Source organism: Protopterus annectens, chromosome 13.part0, assembly GCF_019279795.1.
Source record: "Protopterus annectens isolate FY-2018-M chromosome 13.part0, PAN1.0, whole genome shotgun sequence".
In the NCBI taxonomy this organism is placed as follows: Eukaryota; Metazoa; Chordata; order Ceratodontiformes; family Protopteridae; genus Protopterus; species Protopterus annectens.
The window spans coordinates 1,248,152,290-1,248,175,195 of NC_056747.1; the positions used below are offsets into that span (position 1 = coordinate 1,248,152,290).

Genomic DNA, 22,906 nt, shown 5'->3' on the forward strand with positions numbered 1-22,906 from the left:
TAAGTACTTACAGTTACGTATGTGAATGGGGAAAGAGTTATCCTAATCCCCCAGACATGCCACAAAATCAAGGAAACTGAGATGTTTGTGGTTGGAAATGCCTCTTTTTAAGTATTTTTAAAATTCTGCAGACTCTTTAGAATGTACCTGAGTGCTGTACATGCTTCATGAACATATGATACTGTTTTAAATCAGGATTTTGTACATATCCTTTGGCAATGTTTTGAATTGGAATGATTTAAGGACAAAATACAGAACCTTTGCAGTGTTATTATAGCATCTCTTAGGCTGATTACTTTAGATAAAAATAGAGGGAATAATGACAGGTGCAAGGGCAGGAAAGCAGCGAGCCATCAATTTGACTTGCCAGACATATTCTCTCCAGTCCAGCAAGTCTTAAATAAACTCTTTTCCATAAATGGAAATCACTTTAACCACCCATTCCAAAACTCCAAACTTAAAATTGCTAGTAGTACAACAGTTTGTGTGTTTAAACAAAGAATTGTTCTAATCGGTAACCCTGCTAGCACAAAAATGTTATTAAATTAATTTCCAGAAAGGTCTAGAAGTACACCGATTTGAAATACATGACAAGTATACAAATGGCAGCATAAATAATATATTTACTTGTGCAAGTAAAAATACCTGGAATCTGCATATCATACTTGTTTATATGTAGTCTATCCATGCCGTTCAACAAATATGAGCAGTAATGGTAATTCGCACAAATTCTCATGCCTTCATTTTAAATAGAAAGCCTAAGTCTTTGGTTGAGAATGTCCTCGATACTCCTTTCCATTAAATGTACACATTCACGTTTTGCTTCTGCTGTCTCAGATTTAGCAAGAAAGGCTTTCAGAATTGTTTAGTTAATATAAAGAATCTGCTTATTAACAGCTACGTTAACTGATGTCCAGGGAAGTAAATATTGTGGGAAGAAATAGCCAGGGAATTGTTATAGCTAGGCTTGTACAGGCCCTAGTGCCGATAGCCTAGTACCAACCTATGAATTGACCATTTTCAGTGCTCACGTCCCATACAAGAGGCTTCCATTCTCCCTCTAATGCAACCTTCTGCCATCACGTGATTTATATTTCATTTTTCTTTCTTTTATAATGGAAGCAATTTCATGATAATTTCTCTTCTAAAACCTCTGTTTAAGAAGGATGATTTCTTCCTGAAATTATATATATATATATATATATATATATATATATATATATATATATATATATATATATATACTGGTATATGATAAGCTTCTGTAGTTAGTGTGTTCTCTGTTCCAGTAAAATGTCCAGAAATATAATCTGGGTTTTGCTAAAACTCATGCTAAATTTGAAAAGCATCCACCTTCTTAAGGCTGTCCAAAAATGATTCAACACTATTGATATACCAATCCATAAAGCAATGATATTTGCAGTGAACTGTTTATCAAGTTTCACATATTGTTTAAAATGAAAATTATAAACATTCACCCTTTCCCCACAGGCCATTAATAAAGTTGCATAGTTGGGAGCCATTGTTTTGCCAGTAAAACTTGCCTTCAAAAATCACAAAGTTGCAAGACAGAAATCACATCCACAGCTTCAATAACTGGATTTGAAATTAAAAAATCCGGTTTCATTGTGCAATAAATTCCCTGTCATACCTGTCTTGTTAGCAGTGAATGCAGGATTCAGTTTGTTGTCAATCAGAAGTAATTGATGACACCTTTGTGTGTTTGGGTATACCAAAAATGTGATTTTTAAAAACATTAGGATTGGCGCATTGCTTTAAGTTCAGTAGTTGCCTTTAAAAGAGCCGGGGGTGGTCCTACAAATCATATTGCAGTCATCACTGCCACCAGTTAATACATCAGGGATATAGACTGTCTCATAATAGGGAGAATGATGATGGTGATGATCATAATAATAATAATCGTGTGTGAGATAATTGTCCTTAATAATGTATAGCAAATCATCACTGCTGCCTTGGTTATGACCAACATGATCAAACCTCAAATAGACTCCACATTGCACAGCTGTGCAAACAAAAAGGTTAAAAATCACTGGCTGTGCATAGACTCACAATCTAAATATTAGCCCGATGCGCTCACTCGCACACGCACACACCTTTTACAAAAGAGGCTAGTAATACTTTTCAGTGCCACCACTTATTGTTTCTATGGTAACTCGCTGCCATCAGGCAGACTAGTCTAGCCCACCAAGGTTGCAAAGTATTGTACAATGTTAAAATGAGCCAACTGTAACACCAGTATTAGATGTATATTTGCCATTAAATACATTAATAAGGAACATCTATAAGCTGTTGAAACTTTTGAAACTAAGTTCTACAATTCTTCAGGTAAGCAATACTGAGATTAAATTCTCCCAACAAATATAAGACATCCTCCAACAAACAACTCAAGTTCCTCACCATCAATGTCCAAAGCATAATAAATAAACTATCCCTCTTCCATGCCTGGCTCAACCATAACTCCCCTGATATAGCAGCTATAACTGAAACCTGGCTAAAACCTCATATTAATGACTCTGAATTCCTACCCCCAGGATTCCATTCTCTACGGTCCGATCGACCTAATAAAAGAGGTGGTGGTGTTGCTCTAATCTACTCCAACCTCTTGTCCATTACTCCCTACCCAAACCCTATTCCATCATTTAATAACACTGAACTGGTAATCGGCCTTCTAAATATGAACAGCCATAAAAGTATCTGCATCATCTGTCTCTACATCCCTCCAGGCAACAATACTAATACTCTAGAAGACATCCTCTCCTGGACTTCTTCTAATATTAATCTAGAAACCTTCATTTTGGGTGATGTAAATATCGATTGGGGCAAAATCTCTAACCAAAATCCCTCAATAACCATTAACCTATTTAATTTCTCCCAACTCATTAACTCCATAACCAGACCAAACAAAACAAATCCTCCTGGCTCCATACTTGATTGGATTCTCGTATCTCATCCAAATAAAGTTATAAAATCTGACACTTCTCCAGACCCCTTAGGAGACCATCTCCCTGCCTATGCTATATGAGCTACCTTCTCCCCTCCCCACTCCCACCACTACACTCATACTCAGAACCTCTCTAACTTTAACCCTACTTCCTTCTCTGACTCACTTAAACTCTCCAACTGGAAACCTCTAAAACTATTACCACTAGATGAAGCCGTCCACTACTTTAATTCAACATTCTTAGCCATCCTTAACTCACAAGCCCCAACTAGACTTATAAGAGTTAAAGCTAAAACATCCCCTAGGTTCACCAAAAATACAAAAAAGTTAATGCTCCAAAGAGACAAAACCTGGAAAACTTACCATAAACACAAACAACCTGAAATACTCCTTAAATATAAGCAGTTAAGAAACCTAACCAAAAAACAAATCATTAAAGACAAGAAGTCTTACTACATCCAACTTCAAGAAAACCATGCTAGAAACCCAAAACAATTCTGGAATTCCATCAATTCACTCCTCAGACCAGGTACTAAAAATAACCCATGTCCAGACACCAGCAAAACCGACCCCGAAATTGCTTCTCTGTTTAATTCCTTCTTCACCTCTACCATTGCTGAGCTAACTAAAACATTTCCCAACAATCACCTCTCCCCTGCCACTACTCAGTCTTCATTAAACTGTTCTTACCCCCCCTCTTTCAAACTGCAACCAGTATCTACCGACCAAATAAAGAAACTCCTTCAAAAACTAAAACCTTGCTCCAATGCCCCCGATAACATCCCATCTGCCTTCCTAAAAATTGCTTCTGACTCTATTGCTCTTCCTATCAGCATCCTAATTAATAGATCATTACTTGAATCCTACGTTCCCTTACTATGGCGTAGCGCTTACATCCTACCTCTCCACAAAGGTGGCAAAAACTGTTCTGTCTCAAATTTCTGCCCTATAGCCATTCTCTCCCCTATATCCAAAATTCTAGAAAAATGTATCCACCTACAACTCCTGACATTCCTTACTAAGCACCACCTTCTCTCTCCTACCCAACACGGTTTCCGCCCAGGTCATAGCACAAATACTGCCCTCCTCTCCTTTCTACACTCAGTCAACTCTGCCCGTGACTCCGGTAATTTAGTATCCACTGTCCTACTAGACTTATCTAAAGCTTTTGATACCATCTCTCACACCCACCTTCTAAATCACCTATCTAACCTCAACCTTTGCCCTGAATCCCTTTCCTGGTTCTCCAGCTACCTTTCTAACAGATCCCAAGCTGTAAAATGGGGCCAAGCCACCTCGACTTTTCTTCCGACCCCTACAGGAGTCCCTCAGGGTTCCATACTTGGCCCACTACTATTCAATATCTTCATAAATGATTTGTTCAAAGCCATCCCTAACACAAAAATTGTACAATATGCTGACGACTCTACTTTGATATGCTCTGCCCCCAACCTAACAGACCTCCAAGCCCTAACTCAAAGTGCCTTCTCTACCACTGAAAACTGGATGTTACAAAATCACCTCTCCCTAAACGCCAACAAAACTAAAATACTCATTTTCTCTCCATCTAAATCCTCCTCCCTTGACAAAAACTCATTTCAAATTTCCAGCCTTAACAACTCCTCCATCGAGATCGTACCCTTCACCAAACTTCTTGGTGTCACAATCGACGATCAACTAAAATTTAATTCCCACATCCTACTAAACATCAAAAAAACACATATAAAACTGGGTCTACTGTATAGAAACAATCACGTCCTCTCTCCTCATTCTAGACTAACCCTTGCTTCCACCTTCCTCCTTCCAACCCTCCTATACGGTGCCCCCCTGCTCACTAATCTCTCATCCTCTCTTACCACCAAACTAGAGTTATGCTATAACAAAGTCGCTAGATTTGCAACTAACGCCAAATCTTCTTCACATCACTGCTCCTCCCTTCACTCCCTTAACTGGCTTGAACTTCCCAATCAACTTAACCTCCTCCAACTCACCACAGCCTTCAAGCTGTTTCAAAACCGCTCTAACTGCCCTGCTCTTTCTTACATTCTACTCCCCTATACCCCCCAGACCACTTAGATCTTCTCAACAAAACCTAATCACTGTTAATAAACCCCAGCGCCCTGCTGGCCAGCTTCTCTTATCCTTTACCCTTGCTAAAAAATGGAATGCCCTGCCTTTGTCACTTATGAAATGTACCAACATAAATAACTTCAAACACCAGCTTCATTCCTACCTTTTTCACTTAGGAAATGTACCAACATAAATAACTTCAAAAACCAGCTTCATTCCTACCTTTTTCAAAACAGAATTTGCAACTGCACTCTTCTGCCTATAAACCCTAAGCTTTCTACTCCATTCGCCCCAGACTAACCTCCTCCTACTCTGCTTCTTATTCCTTTCTAAAGTATTACACTTAGTGAACAACATATTACACTTAATGAACAACATAGTAAAAGATGTATTACTCATGTGATGCCTTTCGTACAAAACTAAAAATTTAAATTGTGGTATTTCTTTCTGTTGTAACTACCTGTTTTTTTTTTAGTTATTCAGACTACCCATTAACTTTCCATGTTAATTGATTTCATTTTAGTAAACATAATATTTGAATTGCTGAAATTCCTTGTTTTTGGAGCTTTTCTCCCCGGGCCTCCACTGAAAATGGGCTATCAATGCCCAGTGGACCCCCCTGGTAATCAAACTGAAATAAATAAATAATAAATAAAAATAATATCTATAATATAGCACAAAAGAATATAAAGTAAAGCATTTGGTTAGACAGATGGCATTTGAAAATCACGGACTATCGGCTGCCTAGCATAGACACTACATAGTAACTTAAGATAGTTTATAGGTTCAAAGGAGATTACTAGGCTAACAGCTTAAGAGCCCTTAGAAGCCTAACCAGTATAACCAGATTTTAGCCAGTATGTGGCCCCTAGGGGCAGAAGAATGGCATGAGTTTATGTCCCTGCCTTGAGTATGTTACAGACTGCCCTGTCTGTAAGGGACATAAGAAGTACCTCTAGTGTGAATTTACAATTCTCTATCCATTGATTGAAATTGCATTTGAATAGGGTCAGGGAAGGGCTTTGCTTAACACAAATAGGAAGCCTGTTCCAAAGAAGGGGCAATGTCTGAGATATACTCTCTCCAGCATGTTTTGTTTGAGTTATTTGGCTAAGTTTAGATATCTAGACTGGGTGACCCTTGTGTTTTTTGACTTCCAAATGTGTAGCAGCTCCATTAGGGCTGGATTTGTGAGTGACCTGTAGGTCAGGCTTAGGTCATTCCTTAATAGTCAGTAGGGGACAGAGTAAAAGGATAGAGATTTTAGTCTATCCACATAGGATGTTTTGTTTACACCCTATGTTTTCTTTGACAGGAACCTCTGAGGTCACTCCAGCTGCTGTAAGTGCCTAGTTAAGTGCATGCTAAGTGGCACATTGCACTTGATTATTGGCCTAATGAGGGCTGAGTAAAGCGGGACTATAATTTCCTTGGATCTGAACGGCAAGTAACTTTACTTATAAGTTGTGCCACATAGAAGCAGTTCCTCACCATTGTGGACATATGGCAGTCAAAGTTCAGGCTACTGTCTGTGTACCAAGATCCCTCACCTTAGGGGTGTGCTATTGATGTTGTAATTTGCAGGGGTACTTGATTTCCCAAAGAATATGATAATGCATTTTTTCATTTTTAGTTTTATACTCTAGCAGGACTAAGACAGAATCTATGTGTGTGAATGAGAGGAGGCTAGAGGAATGGTGAGGATGCAGTGAGTAGAGCTGGCGAAGGTGGATGAGTTTAAGTACTTGGGATCAACAGTTCAGAGTAATGTTGAGTGTGGAAGAGAGGTGAAGAAGAGAGTACAGGCAGGGCGGAATGGGTGGAGAAGAGTGTCAGGAGTGATTTGTGACAGACGGGTACCAGTAAGAGTGAAAGGGAAGGTCTACAAGAGGGTAGTGAGACCAGCTATGTTATATGGGTTGGAGATGGTGGCATTGACAAAAAGGCAGGAGTCAGAGCTGGAGGTGGCAGAGTTAAAGATGTTAAGATTTGCACTGGGTGTGATGAGGATGGACAGGATTAGGAATCAGTATATTAGAGGGTCAGCTCAGGTTGGACGGTTTGGAGACAAAGCCAGAGAGGCGAGATTGCGTTGGTTTGGACATGTGCTGAGGAGGGATGCTGGGTATATTGAGAAAAGGATGGTAAGGGTGGAGCTGCCAGGTAAGAGGAAAAAAGGAAGGCATAAGATAAGGTTTATGGATATGGAGAGAGAGGACATGCAGGTGTTTGGTGTGACAGAGCAAGATGCAGAGGACAGGAAGAAATGGAAACGGATGATCCGCTGTGGTGACCCCTAACAGAAACAGCCGAAAGAGAAGAAGAAGAGCAAGAAGATTTTTTCATGTTTAGTTTTAGGCCATGGTTCTGGCACCAATCATTTGTCTGATCTAGACCCTCCTGAAAGATATTTGCATCGTTGGGGGATTCATTGATTGCCCCCAGTTTGTAGTCATTGGCAGACTTTGTCATCCAGAGGCCTTCCACATTAACCTTGATTTCAGAGAAGTATATTCCTAACAGGAGTGATCCCAACACCGAGCCCTGTGGCACACCCTAGTAACTAGCCTCTTGCTGGATCTAGATTCACCCACTTTAACTACAAGTTATTGTCATGTTTAATCATAGCCTCACCTCAGGCTTCGTGCCCACTGAGTGGTGCACAGCTACAGTTATCCCACTCCACAAGGGGGGATCCACCTTGGATCCCAGGAACTACCACCCCATCAGACTGATGAGCCTGATCTGCAAGGCCATGGAACGTATTATCATGGAACTTATAAACAAAGACATTGGCAACCTTCAAACACTGGACCCCATGCAGTTTGGGTTCTTGAAGGGCCGATCTTGTCTCCTGAACCTGATTGACTTCTTCGAATCAGTCTCCAGAGCCATGGACAAGGGTAAGGTGGTCCACACAGCCTATCTGGACCAAGCCAAGGCCTTTGACACCATCCCCCACTCTGGAATCATAGATAAACTTACTAAGCTGGGCATTAATCTCTATGTCACTCGATGGGTTGCCAACTGGTTTACTGATAGAACCCACACTGTAAAAGTAGCCGACTCCAAATCCAGCTCCGTACAAGTGACAAGTGGAGTACCTCAGGGTTCAGTCCTGGGACTGCTCTTGTTTGGCATCTACTTCTCTGAAGTACAGGCCAACATTAAGGGACTCTGGCTAACAAAGTTCACAGATGACTGCAAACTGGGAGCCATTACTGAATCCCCAAATAATGTGGATATTCTACAAAAGGGCCTTACAGAAACAGATGCTTGGTGCCAGAGACATGGGCTCAAGCTCAATGCCAAGAAATGTATAGTTATCCCATTTGGGAAAAAACATGTACCCATGAATTACCACATAGGTGGCAGTACACTAAACACCAAAGGTGTAATAAGATACTTAGGGACACAAGTGGATAGTGGTCTCACCTTTGATAACCACATCGCCACAACAGTCAGGAAATTCTTCTATGTGGCACACCTTATCACTAAGGGCTTTTCATCTAGAAAAAAGGAGGTCATTGTCCCACTGTACTCATCCCTCATTAGACCCATTATAGAATACAACGCTCCATTTGGTATGTACCTCTCATGACATCTGCAACAACTGGAAAGGCCGCAGAAATACCTCACTAAAAGAATCACAGGCCTAAAGCAGATGCCCTATGCTGACCGTCTAAAAAAACTCCACCTATACTCTGTCGCATATCATCTACTCAGAGGCGATCTCTGCTTAACATGCAAGGCCATGTCAAGCCCAGAGCTGTTGGACATGCTACACTTAAAGAAATCCCAATCCCTCAGAGACACATGCTCTAGAGATCTAAACCTTGTCATCACAATGAACAAAACATACTGGAGGGATAGGTTCCTGACCAAGAGACTCCCTAGACTCTAGAATAGACTGCCCATACATGTCAAGCAGAGTGCCTCTTTGGCCCTCTTCAAAAGGAGTCTTGATGATTGGATGGGAGATAGGAAATTCACCCCGGGGATCACGTCAGTCGCCCTGCTAGACAGGGGTCCAGGGAAGTAAATACTGTGGGAAGAAATAGCCAGGGAATTGTTATGGCTAGGCTTGTATGGGCCCTGGGGCTGATAGCCTAGTACCAACCTATGAACATGTCCTGTTTATGAGCCAAATGGCTATCCATCTGGTGATGCAAGGATTTATGCCCAATTTCTGTGAGTTTATTTATAGTACCTGAGTGGGGAATTGTGTCAAATAACTTGGCCAGGTCGAGGTAGATGATATGTACTCTTTTACCCTCATCCATGGCCTTAGTGACTTTCTCAAAGAAATCCTCCAGAATCAGTAGGCATGACCTGCCCTTGAGTAAGCTGGACTGGGTCAGGTCCAGTGTTAGTAGATTTCCTATGTCATTATTTATCAGGTCCATGATTATTCTTTCTGTGGTTTGATTAGTCAAACTTATGGGTCTGTAATTTCCCGGATCAGTAGATAGTTCCCCTTTATTCAGAAGGATGACTGTTGGTGTCCTTCAGTCTATCAGGACAAAGCCAGTCCGGAGGCCATGGTTCAACAGTGATCCTAATGGACCTGATAAGTCTTGATTTAAGCTGTTTAAGAGGCAATCTGGTATATTGTCAGGGCCCCATTGAAGCTGTGTTTTTAGCTTTGGAGAGTGACAGCCTGTTCTTTGGTGATAATTGGTGGAGGGTATTTATGGGGCAAACTGGGGGTGATGAGGAAGTGAAATTTGAGCTAATTTATCAGCCAGCAGATTTGCTATATTTTCTGGCTAAGTGTAGGTGATGTCATCTACAGCTAATTCTGCACATTGCTGGGTGTTGCCTTTAAGACTGCAGACATAACTGAAAAATGCCTTATGGTTATCCTTAGCTTTGGAGGATAATTTTACTTCAATGTCTGCTTTCAGAGACTTGATTAGTTCCCTGATCCACTTGTTTAGCGTAATGAGTGACTTCTTACTCTGTTGTGCACATTCCCTCTTCCTTCTTGAGAGGATTTTCTTTTACTGTACAACCTTTTAATGCCAGAGGTCCAACATGGTGGCTTGTTTTTGTGGTTTGACCTGTTTTTTTTTTTTGTCTGGTACTGACGTTTCTATACATTTGTTTATGTGGTCATACAAGGATTTTGTGTATGCCTCTGCTTAGGTTTCAGTATTTTTTGGATTTGGGGGAGCTTGGAAACTAGATATGACATCTCTTAATATGGGGTAATTTACCTTAGAGAAGTCCTTAAAGTTTTGGGGGTTATGGACTACTTTTACCTTTATTTCAATGGACACCACTTTGTGATTTGATGTTACCAGTGAGGACATCACACTGGAGGTGGGGGGTGCAGTACTCGCCCTTATTTGTGAGTATCAGATCTAGGATATTTTTTCCCCTAGTGAGAGTGCAGAGTAGCTGCCCCAGGGCGAGTGATTTTAGTAACTTTAGGTATAATGTAAGGGTTTTATGGTTCATGATGGGGACCTATAGCTAGCAACAGTATAGTAATGGATTTTTCCAATGGTTATTTGGACATCGAGTAGCTCAAGCATGCCATATTTTTTGTCCAGCTTTGATTTGTTCTTATCTTTTATGTAGATAGATAGACCAATGCTTTTTGGTCTTTCATGTTTAGTGAGTGGTGGGAACACATGAAAGACATTATAGCCATGCACTGCCAGAGTGCTTTCCATGGCTTTGAACCATGTTTCAGTAACTGCACAGATGTCATCATTTTGCAGGATGAGGAGAGCTTCTAGGGACTTTAGTTTCTTGATGAGACAAGTAGCATTGAACAGTAATACTTTTAGCTTGTCCTAAGTAGCTTTTGATCTGATGTTGTCATTTTTATTCATTCCTCAACAAATGGGTTCAGATCCGATCCTTGGATCCGACTTGGCCACTTTCTTTAAATTCCAGGATCTGACTCTCAAGCTCCCTCTCTTACCCATAATTCCCCTGATCACTGTATTCCGTCAGATCTCATTTTCTGCTCTTCAAGATCAGTCGGGATTGCGATTGCTTGAGCTCCTTGTGGGTTATAGTGAGTGAATAGTGTTATTATTTTCTCCTGTATATCTTTCTTCTTCTTAGTTTTCTAAGACCATCTCCTTTACCCTCAACAATCTTTCCTTACCGAGTTTTTTTATTGGTAATTCTATACTACCATTGTTGGTAGTCCATTTCTCTCTTTTACCTGTAGGTTATTTCTTGCTATACCATTGTTGATAGAGAGTGTTAATCTTCCTTTTTCCTGCCTTTCAAAAAAATTTTTTTTTTCTTTACTCGGTGGCTTGTTTTCTTCAGTATGGCTGAAAAGCTGACTGGTTTAAGAAATGCACCTTCTGTGTGCATAAGACCCCAATTCTGATGCCCACAGGGAGTGCGTTTCTTGTTTGGGCCCAGCACATTTAGACACTTCTTGCTCTATTTGTGCAGCTTTTAACATTAGAGTGATTACTAGGAGGAATATATTATTTTAATTGTAAAAGGCCTCCTTCTGGCTTCCATTTCCTTCATAGGTACTTCTTCTTCAGGGGCTCAAATCCCTCTCAAAAATCAAAGGAGCCTAGGGAACACTGTAAATGCTCTCCTGCGTGGTCTCCTCAGTCCATACCTTTTTCAGAGCCTCCTAAGAAGGTTTCTAAGACCTCAGATCCAAAGTCTTCAGATCTGACACCAACTGCAGTCACATCTACTCGGCCCTGCTCTCCTAGGTTATCTCCGGAGCTGGTATCCCCAAGATTAAGGTGCTTTTTTTTTTACAAGAGACCCCCAAGAAGTTGTCAAGAACACCTTCCACATCCTCTTCCATTAGGTCTTCTCAAAGTCTTTCTGAGTTAGAGTCGGATAGGATGATGACAAAGTTCCTCAGAACACAGATCCAGATGGGGGTCCTGCCATCTCCATCTCCCATTGGATCAATGAGCCTCCAGCCTTCTTTCCAGCCTGTTCTTGCTTCTTCTTTGATCTGACTGGCTGTTTTGGAGTCCATGTATCCAAGAGCCCAAGAGTCAAACTGTCATATCTGATTGTTTTTTCATCTTCTCCACTAACTTTCCTAATCTGCTTGAGTCTGACCTCATTGGAGCATAGTGGCTCTTGGAGCTGAAACATTAGCTTTGGGTCCGAGGGGTTGACTTTGACTCCAAAGTTTATGGAGCCGTTGCTTCCTCTTGGAGCTTTGGTGCTAGATAGCTGGTTTCTGACTCCACACTTGGAATGAAAAGTTGGTGAGGCCAGAGGATTGTCTGCTGTGAGAGCCTTGGCTCTGGTTGGATTGTCCTCAGCTTCTCCTGGTCTGTCTGCATTCGAGGTAGTGGAGAGGGTATTCTCACATCTCATAGTGGTGTCGACCGTTTCTTCTTTGGATCCCTGCTCAATTCCCTGTTTGGATCCTGTGTCTGACTCTTCTCATCCTACTCCTCAGAGGCAGCCAGCTCAGATGAGCTTCCAAGCAGTTCCCACCAGGGAACTTCCCTTCTCTTCAGACACCTCCCCAGAACATCCCACTGCGGAGGTTCCTTGGAAGAGGTTGTGCAATAGGAGGCACTTGGATTCCCCACAGGAATCCCACACAGAAGACACTGATTTTGTTAAAGGGGAAAGTTCACCCAGATCTCCACCTGAAGATGTCTCATTTGGAGACATCTTAGAGATCCTTCGCTAGAAAGGTAGTTGGTCTTCCCAACTCCTTCCCAGCAGGAATCAGTGTTCTTGGAAGCCTTCAGGTCTGGACCTTGTACTTCTCGGGTTACCCTGTCTGCGGATGAGCTAATAGACCTTGTCTCCCACAGAGCATTGAAAGGAACTGGACTTCAAAGAACTCATCCCTAAACGTCCGGATAAGATTTTGAGTGTTTCTTCGGACAGACAACACTGGATAAAAGGTCCTCCGGTAGATGCCATAGCTGTTGTGGCAGCCACTTAGCAGGAGCTGACTGAACAGAGCTCCTCTGTCCATCCCCCTAACAGGGAGTCTAGGGCGTTAGGTTTAGGAAGCAACCTTTTCTTTTTGGTCGCTGAATTATTTGGCATATTTTACTAGGTTACAGAGGGACTTAGTCAAGGAATTCTAACTCTGCCCCTGGGTCCATGTCCACAGTACAACAGAATTCCTTTTCCTCACAATTGGTCCCCCTACAATCTATTACTAATGCATCCATAAAGTTAATCTTGCACGCTGCTGAAGGTTCCTCATGGGCTGCCAGTTCAGGCATAGCCATTAGGAGACATGCCTGGATGCAGTTGTTTGATTTGGTGGAACTCTTTAAGGTGTCATTCATCAATGCTCTTTTGATGGATCTTTCTTGTTTGGGCCAACAGTTAAAGAGACATACTTCTGCAATGAGAAGGATGGAAAGACCTGGGAATATGCTTTTCTACACCACAGAGACCCTTTTCCAGGAATCAACTCTGCGGTAAAAATACGTGGTTCCGTAAATCTCAAGGACCTTACCAAGAGCCCCACAGTAAATTTTCTCCCAAAGGCAAAGGGGGAAATAACTACAATAGAGGGTGCCAACCTCACAGCAGGGGGGTCCGCAGAATCAAGTGTCTCAAGATTCTTCCTCAGCCAGATCCTTTCAGCGTTCCTGAAAGGTTACCCGAGTGTCCCTCTCTGGAGGCAGTTGGGGGGGCATTTGTCCTTGCATTCAAAAGTCTGAATAGCCTTCACAAAAGATGTATGGGTTCAAAGGATCATATCCAGAGGATATATCATTGCCTTTTTTCAAGTCCACCAAAGGAAAAGAAAATTTCTCCCCAATGTTCTACCCAATCAGAGGGAGTTAGCAGCTGTGGAGATTCAAAATTTGCTGGAAAAAGAATCATCCAAGAGGTCCCCTAGACCAAAGAGAATCCAGAATTTACTCAAGATTCTTTTTATTTTCAAAGAAAACAGGGGACATGAGAAGCATTCTGGATATCTCAGTTATCTAAACCAGTCTGTAAAGAACTCCAAATTCTGGATGGTCACTGTTCAGTCCATTCTAACTCTCCTTCAGAAGGATAACTGGATGTGCTGTCTAGAACTTCAAGATGTGTAGTATCATATCAAAATGAACAGTCACTCTTGAAGATATCCAAGATTCTGGCTGAGAGCCAGTCATTACCAATTCAGAGCCCTGCCCTTAGGTCTCACCACAGCCACCTGGGTGTTCACCAAATGCATAGCAGTGGTAGCAGCTCATCTAAGACTGTGTGGATTCAAAGTGTTTCCTAATTTAGATGACTAGCTCCTTACACACTGACCAGGCATCTTTTGGAGAAGGCTAGAGATTGCCTACTCCATTGGGTATTATGATAAATCTGGCAAAGTCACAACCTTGACCAGTTCAGGTTTTGGCGATTATAGCAATTTGTGTACACACAGTCAGCTGTGTAGCTTTTCTGCCTCAAAACAGAATTCTTACTTTGAAATTGCATGTCAGTCAGGTTCTTTCTCATCCTTTTCCCCCAGCAGGAATAGTACTCAAAGCCCTGGGGTCAATGTCTGCTGTAATAACTTTAATACCTGCTGCTCGTCTCCATCTGGGAATTCTTCAATGGACCCTAACAGTGCAGTGGTCTTTCCATCAACAGTCTCTACGACATCCAGTAAAATTGTCTCAGGTTTGCAGAAAATCTCTTTTGTGGTGGATACACTCCAAAGACATTTGTCAAGGGTGCCCATTTATCCTTTCTCCTTGAATGCCACATTGTCCAAGGACTCCTCCTAGTTGGGGTGTGGGGGGTGCATTACTTGGGATGAACAGTTCAAGGCACATGGTCCCAAGAAGAGACCTATTTGCATATAAATGTTCTAGAGTTGAGAGAGGTGCTTCTAGCATTGCTGGCCCTTTAGAGTTCTCTTCCTCTAGGAACTGTTGTTATTCAGATGGACAATATGTCAATTTTCTGGTACATCAACAAACGGGGAACCAGATCCTATCCCTTGTGCTGAGAAGCAATGTGGGTTTGGTAATGATCAGTCTCCTCCAACCACTTTCTGGTGGAGATGCACATACTGGGGAAGACCAACTTATTAGCGGACAAGCTCAGCAGGACCATTCTAATGCCTCATGAGTGGTCTGTCAGTCAGTTAGTGGCAAATATGATCTTCCACAAATGGGGTCAGCTGTGCTGCAACCTGTTCACCTCTATTCTCAACAACAAGTGCAGCAGGTTCTTTGCCTTAATACAATCACCAACAGATGCTGTAGTCCACGTTTGGCCCTCTAGTCTCCTTTATGCTTACCCTCCCCTGCCTCTACTACCCAAGTTTCTTCAGAAAGTCCATCGGTTGAAGAGCAAAGTAATCCTCATGGCCCCCTACTGGCCTCAACAGATATGGTTTCCCTTCCTATGGCCTCACCTAGTATGTCCATCTTGGACACTGGATCCCACTCCAGATCTCCTGTCACACCCCGCAGGGAAGATTCCTCCAGACAATACAGGCCTCAAATTGACTGCATGGTTTCTCCAATTCCAATGATGGCTAGATATTCCAGGTTCTCCTCCTCAGTTCATCACATTCTTTTCTCATCCCACAAACCTTCAACCAGGAAGATTGATAAGAACAGATGGAAAAGATTTTCTTTGTGGGCTAGTCAGAGGGACTTAGATCCTTTCACTGCTCCTCTTCTGGTTATTTTAGATTTCCTTGCCTGCATTTTTCAAACCGGGGTGAGTATCTCCACCATTAAAGTGCAGCTGGCAGCCATCTCCAACTACCACGTTGGAGTCAATCCTTCTCCTATGGCCTCAACTAAGTTGTATAAGACTTTCTATACATTTTTGCTTAGACCAGCAATTTGAGATCCCACTCCACTTTGGGATCTGACTTTGATGTTACAGGCTTTGGTACACCCACCATTTGAGCCTTCAGATAAAGTAAATCTTAAGTTTCTATTTGGAAAACTGTCTTTTTGGTGGCTATCACTTCAGCAAGACAAGTATCAGAACTCCCAAGCACTATCTGCAAAACCACCATATTTAATTGTTCATAAGAAAAGAGTTATCCTATTCACTAATCCTTCCTTTCTTCCAAAAGTGGTCTTTGAATCAAACATCAGTCAAGTCAACCTACAAGTTTTCTTTCCAAATTTTGACTCTAGGCAACTTCATTTTTATCTTCATAGGACTAAGGAATTTAGAAAAAACTGATAATTGTTTCCTTTTCCAATAACAAGATGGGAACACCAGTTTCAAAAGCTACTTTAACTAAATGGATAACAGGTTGTATTTTATATGTTTATTCCTTGCAAAGCCTAAATTTGCCAAGACAACCAAAAGCTCATTCAACCTGGTCATTGGCTACATCATCTGCTTTTTTGGCTAGAACTTCCATTGATGACATTTGTGCAGTTGCCACTAGGTTTAATGCTCATACTTTTATTTCTCATTACAAATTGGATGTCACTTCCAGGAGCAGAGCATCATTCGGTTCTACAGTGCTCCGGACATCCTTCCATGAGAGCCATCCAAGGTAATTGTAGCTGGGGACTCTATCGCATTTGTTGAGGAATGAATGAAAATTGCAAAATCAGATAAAAAAGTTATATACTCACCATAGCCTTCCATCTGTATTGTCCATTTTCATTCTTCCTCAATGTCTGTCCCACCTACCCCCATCCTTGTCTTTGGGGAAGACCTAATGAAGTTGTTATCAGGAACTATAGTTCCTGATTGAGCTGCTGATCTTTCAGCTATCACTGTTCTGTCATAGCTATCTTGAGTTACTTTTTCTTGTAAAATTCTGTAACAGCAGCAAACTTGATCTGAGGTAATGCAGTGATCAGGGGCATTATAGTTAAGGGAAGGGCTTGAGAGTCGGATCGAAGAATCTAAAGAAAGTGGCCAAGTCAAACCCATTTTTTGAGGAAGAATGAAAATGGACAACACAGATGGAACCTTATGGTAAGTACATAACTGTTTATGTTAGAAAATGTATCTGTTTGGCAATGCTTAAAAAAGGCTCTGTGGGGCGGATAATGTTTTGGCCAATATCCGAAAGTCTAGAGGTGACAGGTGAAGCATCATGGCCTGTCAACCATTTCCTCTCAGGCTGACAAGTATTGGATCCCTTTGGAATGACAGCAGTAGCTAGGCCAGTTGTTAAAATCAGTTGTTTTCTGCTGAAATTGTGGCATCATCCTTGCAGATGGTAGAACTAGGCTTATATCTGCCTGTGACATATTCTGAGAGCTCAATCATGTCTGTCTTCATATAGAAGTGCATGACTGCAATCTATTTGCATATGTTCCTAGTTTAAGACCATCTGTTTGTTTTACAACTGTTAAGCAAGTTCAAAACTCAGTTGCAAAATCCATGGACATAAACTCACTGATTCTGGAAGCAGGTAGTTTCTCTTCTCACCTGCAGTCAGTTTAATAATTTATGAAATTCACAGAACACTCCCACATGCACAAACTCCCTGCCTGCTGACTGCTGAGAAATTCAAAAAGTCTCTGCAGAGAACCCAGTTATACTTTCTGTACAGTTTTTTTATAGTTTACAGTTTTGCTGCATTTCTGCAGTAAATAAGGTACATGCTTTGTAGAGTGTTTCACATTTTTGTTGCATCTTTACAAAAAAACACTGTTGGTTTTGAGTTTTTTTTTTACCCAGGGATGTGCCATTTTTAGAAGATGTTGCCAATTTTGAACACAAATAATTTCAATCTGCTTAAAATTATCCTCACTCAGCAGCCTTGCATATCTTTTTTTATTGTTATAGGTATGTCTGGCCCAGCATGCATAGCTAGTCTATGGTGAAATAGTTGCCATACAGAAGGAGTGCATAAACATCAGCCAAATTGCAGTATGCTACTGTGCAGCCAAGTGCGTTTGCATGTTTGCTGCACTGCTGGTCTTGTGTGCACATTCAGGGCTTTGAGCTGAACCCTTGTAATGCTGTGCTGTCTCTCTCCTACTGTCTGATTATGCATATCCATATGTTAACTATTTATAAAAGCTCACCAAGGTCAGGGAAGTCTTTCTGATACAACTGGCTGATGGTTGTCATGTGGTCATGTTGTGATAAACATGCATTTCAGCTAATATATTTATAATGACCAACAAAATTAATAAATAAAAGTAAAATGATATAGGCATATTTATCCTGGATAGCACTTTCTATGATAGGAACATGTTTCATCAGTGTTTTCTACAGCTGAATGACAATTTTCACCAAGCCGTTGAAAAAGTTTTGCTCCCGTATAGTAATTGAAAGGCATTTTTCTGTTATGTGCAAACTAGGTTATTGTTTGCTATTTTAGGTGGATGGTTGCATCAGTAGCATTCATCTACTCAACTCACTACTAGGCCGAACATTTATGTATTTTTTCATAATGTTAGTCTATCTTAGATAAACAGGGAAAACTCATTTGCTGTTTGATTGCTGTGTGTATTGAGCTAACAGTGACTGCATGGTATTGAAATATGACATGATGTGCTATTAACAGGGTTTTAAAAACAGACTGTGGGGAATGTTCTGTAGCACCCTAGAAGGAGAGTGTAAAGTTTATTTATAGTCAGCATTCTTTACAGTATTATATATGGAAATGCAGACATTATTTGCCTTACTTGTATATGATGATATTACTAATGTGTATTAAACTCAGCCTGTTGTTGCTTCATTCACATCTTTTGAAATGTATGTTGTTTTTAAGATATCAGTGGCTGAGAAGACAAAGAAGGTGAAGCGGACATCCAAAATCTGGTGCACGCAGAATTTTGCCAAGGATGACACAATAGGTAGCAGGGTAAGTCAGTAGCTGTATAGCTTGCATTTGATTACTCTCATTCAAAAATGGTTGAGAACAGCAGTGTTAAATGGGTGTTTTCCATATGCATTTCCTTGTGGGACCACCGTCAAGAAATGGGACTCCAGATGTGTAACAGACTGAAAATATTTTGTGCACTGCATGCAGAATATGTTGTTGTTCTTAGTATGCATGCACATTTGTGTACGCACTCGCGAGTGTGTGTGTGTGTGTGTCTATATATATATACACACACACACACACATATATATATATATATATATATATATATATATATATATATATATATATATATATAGAGAGAGAGAGAGAGAGGGTCTATATTAGAACATCGAAGTTTCAAAACTTCGAATGTTCTAATATCGAACCCAATTCAGCTGAAAATATCGAAGCAACAGAAAACCAAATTTTTTCCTAGAGAAAGAATTCGGTTGTCCGTTTCTGTTGCTTCGGTATTTTCAGCGCTATGGTGGAAAGTTACGGGTCGGGTTTAGGTAAGTGTGCGATTGAGTGCAGGTTAGGGTAGTTAGGGTGCAGGTTAGGTATGTGTGCGATTACCTTAATCTTAGAAAAAAACACTGTTGGTTTTGAGAGTTTTTTTTACCCAGGGATGTGCCATTTTTAGCAGATGTTGCTGATTTTTGTAAGTGTGGACGTGAGGGTTAGGACGGCTTAGGTGAGTTAGGGTTAGGGCGCAGGTTAGGTATGTGTGCGATTGTGTGGACGTGAGGGTTAAGGCAGGTTAGGTGAGTTAGGGTTAGGGTGCGGGCCAGGTAAGTGTGCGATTGTGTGGAGGTGAGGGTTAGGGTGGGGTAGGTGAGTTAGGGTTAGGGCGCGGGTGAGTGTGCGATAGTGACGGATCTTAGGGTTAGGGTTTCGGTTAAAGTAAGTGGATAGTTAGTGGTGTGTGTATAGTTTAATGTAGGGTTAGGTGTAAGATTTTAAGTGTATGTGTGTGGATTGCTGTTTGGTGTGCTTGTGTTGTGTGTATGTTTTTTGGAACAGCAATTTTTTTCCCTAGGAAAACATTCGCTGTTCTATATGTTCGATGTTGTCAGCTTTTGCTGAATAGGGTTCGATATTATAACATTCAAAGTTTTGAAGCTTCAATGTTCTAATATAGACCCATATATATATATATATATATATATATATATATATATATATATATATATATATATATATGGATTCCATACATTTGGTCGAATTACACTTAGTCGAAAATGATTCCAGGCATTTCACTTCACTGAAAGCTCACTTTGTCGAAGTTCATTTGGTCGAAAATGGAATATAGCCCCTGCCCCACTGCAGTGCAACCCTGGAGTGAGAATATTAAATAAGGGGGGGGGCACAGCCCCCCACATTGGGGGGTGTGGGGGGCGTAGCCCACCACATTAGCAAAATAGTTTTTACTAAAGATATATATATAGCAATGCATTTCTAATGCATATACCTTGTTATAATAGTGAATACATTAAAATTATGTGGGGGCTATGCCCCCCACACCCCCCCTTATTTAATATTCTCACTCCAGGGTTGCACTGCAGTGGGGCAGGGGCTATATTCCTTTTTTGGCCAAATGAACTTCGACCAGGTGAGCTTTCAGTCAAGTGAGCTTTCAGTGAAGTGCAATGCCTGGTATAATTTTCAACTAAGTGTAATTCGACCAAATGTATGGAATCTATATATATATATATATATATATATATATATATATATATATATATATATATATATGGATCTACTTCACATAATCGAACATCCAAATGTTCGACTTTCATATGCCTGAGACCATATGATTGAACATTTGAATGTTCGACAATGTGAAAAAAAAATAAACAAACAAAAAAAAAAAAACTAAACAAGCCCCCCTGCAACCCCCAACCCCCCCGCTATTTAAATATACGGGTCTGTATTAGAAGACCGAAGATGCATTCTTTCGAATGCATCTTGGTCGAACATAAAAGGCTGAAAATGCAAAATATCAAAGCGGCTGTTAAGCAAATTCTTTCCCTGGGAAAGAATTTGCTTGGCCGCTTCGGTACTTTGCCATTTTCGGCACTGTAGTGCAGTCTCTGAGTTGGTATATTTAAGTAGGGGGGGTGGGGGCGAAGCCCCCCACTTAGTGTAATGTTTGAAATTGATTTTTGTTTTTTTGTTTGTTTTTTTTCTTGGAACAGCGATTATTTTTCCTTGGAAAAAAAATCGCTGTTCTGACACTTCGACATTGTAAGCTTTCACTTACATAGGGTCGATCAATCACCGTTCACTTTTTTAAGCATTCGGTGATTTAATATAGACCCAAATATACCAACTGCGAGATCGCAATACATTGCGGTAAAGGGAAATCTTCCCGTACTGCACTCTATGGAGATCCCCATTCAGACCGTTCAAACTTTTAAAAGTTCGTTCGATCATATGGTCTTGGCCATATGAAAGTTGAGCTTCTAAAAGTTCGACCATCTGAAGGGGACCCATATTTATATATATATATATATATATATATATATATATATATATATATATATATATATATATATATACATATACACATACACACACACACACACACACACACACACACACACACAGTGGATATAAAAAATATACACACCCCTGTTAAAATGCCAGGTTTTTGGAATATAAAAAATGAGACCACAATAAATCATTTCAAAACTTTTCCCACCTTTAATGTGACCTATAACCTGTACAGTTCAACTGAAAAACAAATATGTTAGGGGAAAAAATATAAAAAATAAAAAACGTACAATAAGCTGGTTGCATAAGTGTGCACTCCCTTAAACTAATACTTTGCTGAAGCACCTTTTGATTTAATTACAGCATCCAGTCTTTTTGGGTAGGAGTCTATCAGCATGGCACATCTCAGCTTGGCAATATTTGCCCACTCTTCCTTGCTCCAAATCTATCAGATTGCAAGGGCATCTCTTGTGCACAGCCCTCTTCAGGTCACCCCACAGATTTTCTATTGGATTTAGGTCTGGGCTCTGGCTGGGCCATTCCAAAACTTTAATTTTCTTCTGGTGAAGCCATTCTTTTGTTGATTTGGATGTATGCTTCGGGTCATTGTCATGTTGAAAGGTGAAATTCCTCTTCATCTTCAGCTTTCTAACAGACGTCTGAAGATTTTGGATCAAAAGTGACTGGCATTTGGAACTGTTTATAATTCCCTCCACCTTGACTAAAGCCCCAGTTCTAGCTGAAGAAAAGCAACCCCAAAGCATGATATTGCTATTACTATGCTTCACCGTGGGGATGGTGTTCTTTTGCTGATGTGAAGTGTTGTTTTTGCTCCAAACGTACCTTTTGGAATTGTGGCCAAAAACTTCAAACTTGGTCTCATCAGACCATAACAGATTTTTCCATATGCTTTTGGGAGACTTGATGTATTGTTTTTCAAATTTTAGCTTGGCCTGGATGTTTTTCTGTGTAAGAAAAGGCTTCCGTCTTGCAGCTTTACCCCATAGTCCAGACATGTGGAGAATATGGGAGATTGTTGTCACATGTAGTACACAACCAGTACTTGCCAGAAATTCTTGCGGCTCCTTCGTTGCTGTAGGTCTCTTGGCAGCCTCCCTGACCAGTTTTTGTCTTGTCTTTTCATTAATTTTGGAGGGACGTACAGTTCTTTGCAATGTTAGTGTTGTCCCATATTTTCTCCACTTTTTGATGACTGTCTTCACTATGTTCCATGGTATATCCAATGGTGTAGAATTTTTTTTGTACCCTTCTTATGACTGATACCTTTCAACAAATCACTTTAATGCTTTGTAAGCTCTCTGCGAACCATGGCGTTTGCTGTAGCAGGCAAGTGAGTAAATGTCAGGAAAATCCTACTAGGACAGCTGAACTTTATTTGGGGTTAATCAGTGTCTCTTTAATTGATGGCACGTGTGTACTCAAGAAGACTGAATGCTGTAATTAAATCAAAAGTGCTTTAACAAAGTATCAGTTTAAGGGTGTGCACACTTATGCAACCAGCTTATTGTATGTTTTTTATTTTTTATATTTTTCCCGTAACAAATTTGTTTGTTTTTCAATTGAATTGTACAAGTTATAGGTTGCATTAAAGGTGGGAAAAGTTTTGAAATGATTTATTGTGG

General features: G+C 40.7%; 1 protein-coding gene across 1 annotated transcript in view; it reads left to right on the top strand.

Annotated features, from left to right (window-relative positions):
* Positions 1 to 22,906, top strand: part of OSBPL7 (oxysterol binding protein like 7) — a 1,590,705-nt gene that overhangs the window by 851,794 nt on the left and 716,005 nt on the right. The window contains exon 9 of the mRNA XM_044054965.1: positions 18,672 to 18,764. Within this exon, the coding sequence (XP_043910900.1) occupies positions 18,672 to 18,764 (93 nt within the window). The remainder of the gene's footprint in view (positions 1 to 18,671; positions 18,765 to 22,906) is intronic.